Source organism: Rhinatrema bivittatum, chromosome 8 (assembly GCF_901001135.1).
Source record: "Rhinatrema bivittatum chromosome 8, aRhiBiv1.1, whole genome shotgun sequence".
Taxonomy (NCBI): Eukaryota; Metazoa; Chordata; class Amphibia; order Gymnophiona; family Rhinatrematidae; genus Rhinatrema; species Rhinatrema bivittatum.
The window spans coordinates 45,942,756-45,948,247 of NC_042622.1; the positions used below are offsets into that span (position 1 = coordinate 45,942,756).

A 5,492-nucleotide genomic window follows, 5' to 3' on the forward strand; every position below is an offset into this window, starting at 1 on the left:
CACCCCCATTCAAATGATAGCAGCCAATCAAAAATTGACAACAGCTACATGAAGTCAAAATACTGAATGACAGTTTTGCTTTCAGACAGAGTTTCCATGAAAATAATAGAATAAATTGCATGAATTTGATAAAATGTTTAGCTTCTAACTTCTGTTTTAATTTTACTTGATATCTTTTTCTGTAAGGTCTGAGCATCAGAGATGGAGATAGATCCTGAGCAGCTATGCAAATACCTGTGGGATTTGAGAAATTTCTCTGAGACTGGTATTCTGAAGAGGGACACCAGAGCCACTGAGATTCTTGAATACACCAGCATTATCCTGTCTATAATTACTGTTGCTGTGGGGCTGGTGGTAACACCCTAGTTATCTGCATTGTTGGCTTCAAAATGAAAGGTGTGAAAGCTGGCATTTGGGTTTTAAACCTGGCCATTGCTGACTTTATTTTCCTGTTGTGCTTGCCATTTGTGGTCGTTTCCTGGTACCTGGGGAGCTGGCCCTTTGGGGTATACAGCTGTAAATCCTACTATTTCATTTCCACTGTCAACATGTATGTCAGTATTTTTATCCTCACAGCCTTGACCGCTGATCGCTGTATCTCAGTAGTTATCCCTTTCTGGCATCGCAAATATGTGTCCAGGCACCTTTCTTTCCACATTTGCTTGGTGCTGTGGATAATCACTGTGGTACTGAGCATTCCTGTCTTTCATTATAGTTATTTGGCAAACAGTGGCAATACATCATTATGCCTTGTGGGCTTCCAACAGAATAATCCATTCAACACCAGCAACCTCTTTCCTGTCTTTTCCAAACGCAAATCATCACGGACTTTAGCAGATTTCCAAAATCGCATGCTGATTGTAGGAATAATCGAGCACAATGTCAACAGAATGGGTGAAAAGAATGTCCCAATTAATTCTGAAGAAATACTGCTTCGTCAGGATTGCAAGAAGGAGGAAATTCAAAAGCTATTTGAAGCCAAAATTACCAGTACTGAGATTAATAACTGGAATGATATGGTGTCTTCAACAGAGTTCATCTTTATCCCACTGATCCTTTTTGGTTATTTCATCCCCTTACTCATTATCCTATCATCCAACATCATTATGAGCCTTCACGTGAAGCAATCCAAGTGTATGAACTCAGCAAAATCCTCTAAAGTCTACAAGATCATTGTGTCAATGGTGGCTGCATACTTTCTCACCTGGACACCATTAACTGTGGTGTTGATTATTTACATGGTAGCATCTCGTAAAATGGACTTGCAACTGATTTACAACCTGAGTAATGTCATTCCTTTGGTTGTCAGCATTGCTTACTTCAACAGCTGCCTGAACCCCTTCCTCTATGTACTGGTTGGTCAGAATGTAAGAAGAGAATTTAGAAAGTCCTGGAATACGATATGGCAGAGTCTCTCCAAAACCTCACAAACTGAGTAAATCCTTGCTCACATAGAATAGATATTATATTATGACCGTATGCACAGAGATGCCAGACCCTGCAAATTAAGGTTGAGGTGTGTGTGTCATTCATATTATAACTAAACATTTGTAGGACGCCAAGTGCAAGGAATTTGCAAACTATAAGATTAATAATAAAAATAATAGGCAGTAGTGATCTACAATTCAACTAATTTATAACAAAGGGGAACAAAATGGGGTGGTATGATTTAGATAACAGCATTTCCTCTATCTGAAATTCTAGTGCTATCTCTTAACCAATACCAATATCACAACAGCCTGTAGTACACAAAGAGGACAAGTTTTATACAATTGTACTCAGTCAGCTTTTACCCATGCAGCAAAGAAATAGGCAACAACTTAAGAATTATGAGATGAGTGAGAAAACTGGCGATCTTAAGATGTAGAGATGAACAGATATTTTTTGCTTAGTTTTGGTTATTTTAATTTGTGCAATTGTTTTACCAATTGCCTTGGGCAATTTTATAAAGACCAGGGAGGCTAAATACATATATTAAATAATAATAACACTTATTTTGAAATCCTGACACATGCTTTTTGGCTCCAACTGGCTTATGGTGCCAGCTGGCTCCGGAAATTTGCAGGCATTTCCCTTAGAAAATGTGTTTGTTGACCAGCAAATATTGCAGGGAGTAATATCCAATGGAAATGGCTTGTTACAGAATTGTCTTGGGTTTGTATGGGTAAACGTACATGTATGTTGTAGGATAAACATGTTCTTGTTAAACAGGTTGTGCAACTCAGCTTTCTGGCTCCCTGTCTGGAATACAGTGGTCTGATCAGCCGCCTGCATGCCAGGGACAGGACGAGTCAGACTGGGTACTAGCAACTGTTGATACATAACATGGGGGGATAGTGATCAATCATTTCTCTCTTGCACGCACACTTGTTTACGGCATGGTATAAAAGAGCAGGACTTTCCAGTGTCCGGCGGGAGTAGGAGATATTGCCTCTATAGACGTATAGAGTGCTGGACACTGAAACCTCCTTCTTGCCTTTGCTGACCTGACGACTCCTCGATACAAGGCTGATGACACGAAGGGTGCTGGATGGCATATGCAATCATGTGGTATGTAAATAACTTTCTGTAAATAACGTCTATTACCAAGATGTCACATTAATAAATGATGTCATAGATATTGTGTCAGAGTATCTTACTCTCTCATTCCCAACATATGTCTTGTTCTTGTGTAAGGTTAACCAGATATTTCAAAGGCATTCCTGGGTTAGAGATGGGGAGGGGTTTGGACTTAAATGTACAATTTTTGATTTTCAAAAGTATGCACATACATATTTTAGGAAAATTTGTACAGATGTTTTAGCAGATGTAACTTGTGCAGGTAGATTCAATGGGATAATTTTCAAAGAAGCTTACATGCATTAGTCCCCTTTGAATACTGATGCATGTTATGCATGTGTTTACCTCAGAAACTACTCATGTTGTTACAAAATTACCTTCCCTAATTTTACCCCTGGAATTTATAAGCTTTGCTTGGTGTGTCTCCTTTATCTAACGGGCCTTATCACTTGAAAACCATGCATTAACTGTTGCGGTGGCCAGCCGTGGAGCCTCATGGCCAGCCACATTCACACTCTGAGCCAGTCTGGGCCTCCCCCTGAGCTGCTGCCGTCACCTCCCTCCAGCACAGCGGGGAACCAATCCTGGCGTCACCGTGCTACCAGCCTCTGCTGCTGCTAGGCGTGCGCGTCCGCGACTCTCAAATAGATTTAAAGGGGCCACAGTGGGAAAACCATCCACAGCCCTGGATGTTGACACTGCCCTTGGGTCCTATTGAAGGCAGCTCCTGCTGCCTCATCCTTGCCTTAGTAACTAAGTCCTGCTCTGCTCAGAGTTGCTGGTTGCTCCTGCTCCATGTGTTCCTGCTCCTGCTCCTGCTCCATGTGCTCCTGTCCCTGTTCCAGCTCCTCTTCTCCTCGGTTTGCTCTTCTGATTCTTGACTTGGTTCGTCCCTGGATTCTGCATTGTCTGCTGCCTGCCCTGACTGCTTGCCTGCTCACCATTTCTTGTGCTAGCTGCCTGCCCTGACCTCTGGCCTGTCCTTGGATTCTCCTGCTTGCTGTCGGCCCCGACTTCTGATACACCCGACCTCACTTCCGCCTTCTGTCTTCAGGATCGTCTTCATCCGAAGACCCGCTCCTAAGTCCTGCCAGCCCCGGTACCCAAGGGCTCAACCTGCGGGGAACGAGGGCTGGTATGGGTGAAGGTCCGTTTGGGTCTCCACCACCTGCATCTGCTTCCCGACAACGAGGACCTATAGGAGGCCTTCTATAGATGGTACTAACCTCATCTCGGCCCAGGGTCCACCTATCCACGTAACAGTTTGCTGAGGCCATGGACCCGGTGGGCCTCCAGGCTATTCCAGGTCTAGCTTTGAAGATTCAGCAGCAGCAGCAGCAATTTTTGGAGATGCTGGCAGTCTCCCTACAGTGCTTGAACGCTTGCCTCAACACCTCCACAGCCATGGGATCGCCCCCAGCTTCACCGGCACCTGCAGTATCCTCCCTCCGATTACCGGATCCTCCACAATATGCGGGTGACCCCAAACAGTGCTGAGGATTTCTCAACCAGTGCTTCATGCATTTCACGCTACAGCCTGCACAATTTTCCTCAGACGCCGTAAAGACTACTTTTATCCTCTCCCTCCTTGATGGCAAGGCATTGGCCTGGGCATCCCCCCTATGGGAACGAGGGGACCTGCTCCTCCAGGATCAACAATGCTTTGTCCATGTGTAGAAACAGACCTTCGATGAGCCTGGTCAATTGGCCGCCACCGGCTCCGATATCCTACACTTCTACCAAGGAGCACGGCCATTGTTGGACTACGCCATAGAGTTCCGTACCATGGCCACTGAACTAAATTGGTGGGAAGACAGCCTGAGAAGTATCTTCCTGGAGGGTTTGTCCTCGTGCATCAAAGATGAGATGGCAGCCCAGGACCTCCCGGAATCCCTGGATGCTCTCATCAACCTAGCCGGCAGGATAGATCGCCGCCTCCAGCAGCACGCCCGGGAGTTTTGGGTATCTCACAGACCTGTCTCTTTGGCACCATCCTTTTCCAGAACACTGGTGACACCAGCTCCAGCATCCGGAACAACATGGCAGAAAGAGCCCATGCAGATGGGATGAAGCCCCCTCACACCTGAAGAAAGGCAGCGCCGCTGGACCATGGGTCTGTGCCTGTACTGTGCAAGGAAGGGGCATTTCCTGGTCCAATGTTCTGAGATACTAGGAAACTTCCAGGCCTAGAACCAACTGGGAAGGTGGTTCTAGGTTTCACGAAGCCTGCTCCCCAGCTCGTGCTCCCAGTAGCCCTTCTCTTGAATCAGCAAGAGTCCTCCACCTTGGCCCTTCTGGACTCAGGTACAGGAGGAAACTTCATTATGAAGAGTCTGGTTGACCATCTAGACCTGCCCACGATACTACAGAACACCCTGTTGGTGTTGTCCTCGATCTCGGGGGACCCTCTTCCAGGGCTGGTCACCAGGACCACTCTCCCCATGTGCTTCTGGACCGGCATGCTGCATTTTGAAGAACTAACGTTTCACGTAATGAGAAGGCTGTCCATCTCGTCGTCCTTGTGTTACCATGGTTACAGCAGCACTCCTCTGCTATTGACTGGGAGACACCCCAACTGGCCAAATGGGGTTTCTGATGCCACCATGAGTGCCTTCTTCCTATTAGGCACCCTCCCTTGATGCTTCTTGCAACAGCCTCCCTGGATTTGCCTCCACAGTATGCCAGCTACGCCAATGTTTTCTCCAAGTAGAACGCGGAAATACTGCCAGAATATCGTCCGTTCGACTGCACCATCAATTTAGTTCCCGGAACCACCCCTCCTCGAGGAAGGGTGTACCTCCTATCCCTGACCAAGGCCATAGCCAAATACATTTGGGAGAACTTGGAAAGAGGATTCATTCGCCCTTCAATGTCACCGGCAGAGGCCGGCTTCTTCTTTGTGGCCAAGAAAGATGGCACCCTTCGGCCCTGCA

At 46.3% G+C, this 5,492-nt stretch overlaps 1 protein-coding gene across 1 annotated transcript; it reads left to right on the forward strand.

The window, feature by feature from the left end:
* The first annotated feature begins 361 nt into the window (after positions 1–361).
* LOC115098184 (N-formyl peptide receptor 2-like) lies at positions 362–2,425 on the forward strand. The gene has a single exon (XM_029614581.1). The coding sequence runs from the start codon at positions 390–392 to the stop codon at positions 1,437–1,439; it is 1,050 nt and encodes a 349-aa protein (XP_029470441.1). The 5' UTR covers positions 362–389; the 3' UTR covers positions 1,440–2,425.
* Positions 2,426–5,492: the final 3,067 nt, after the last annotated feature.

Bases quoted from the DNA above. Each gene is read 5' to 3' on its own strand.
- LOC115098184 (XM_029614581.1), top strand. From the start codon at position 390: ATGAAAGGTGTGAAAGCTGGCATTTGGGTTTTAAACCTGGCCATTGCT.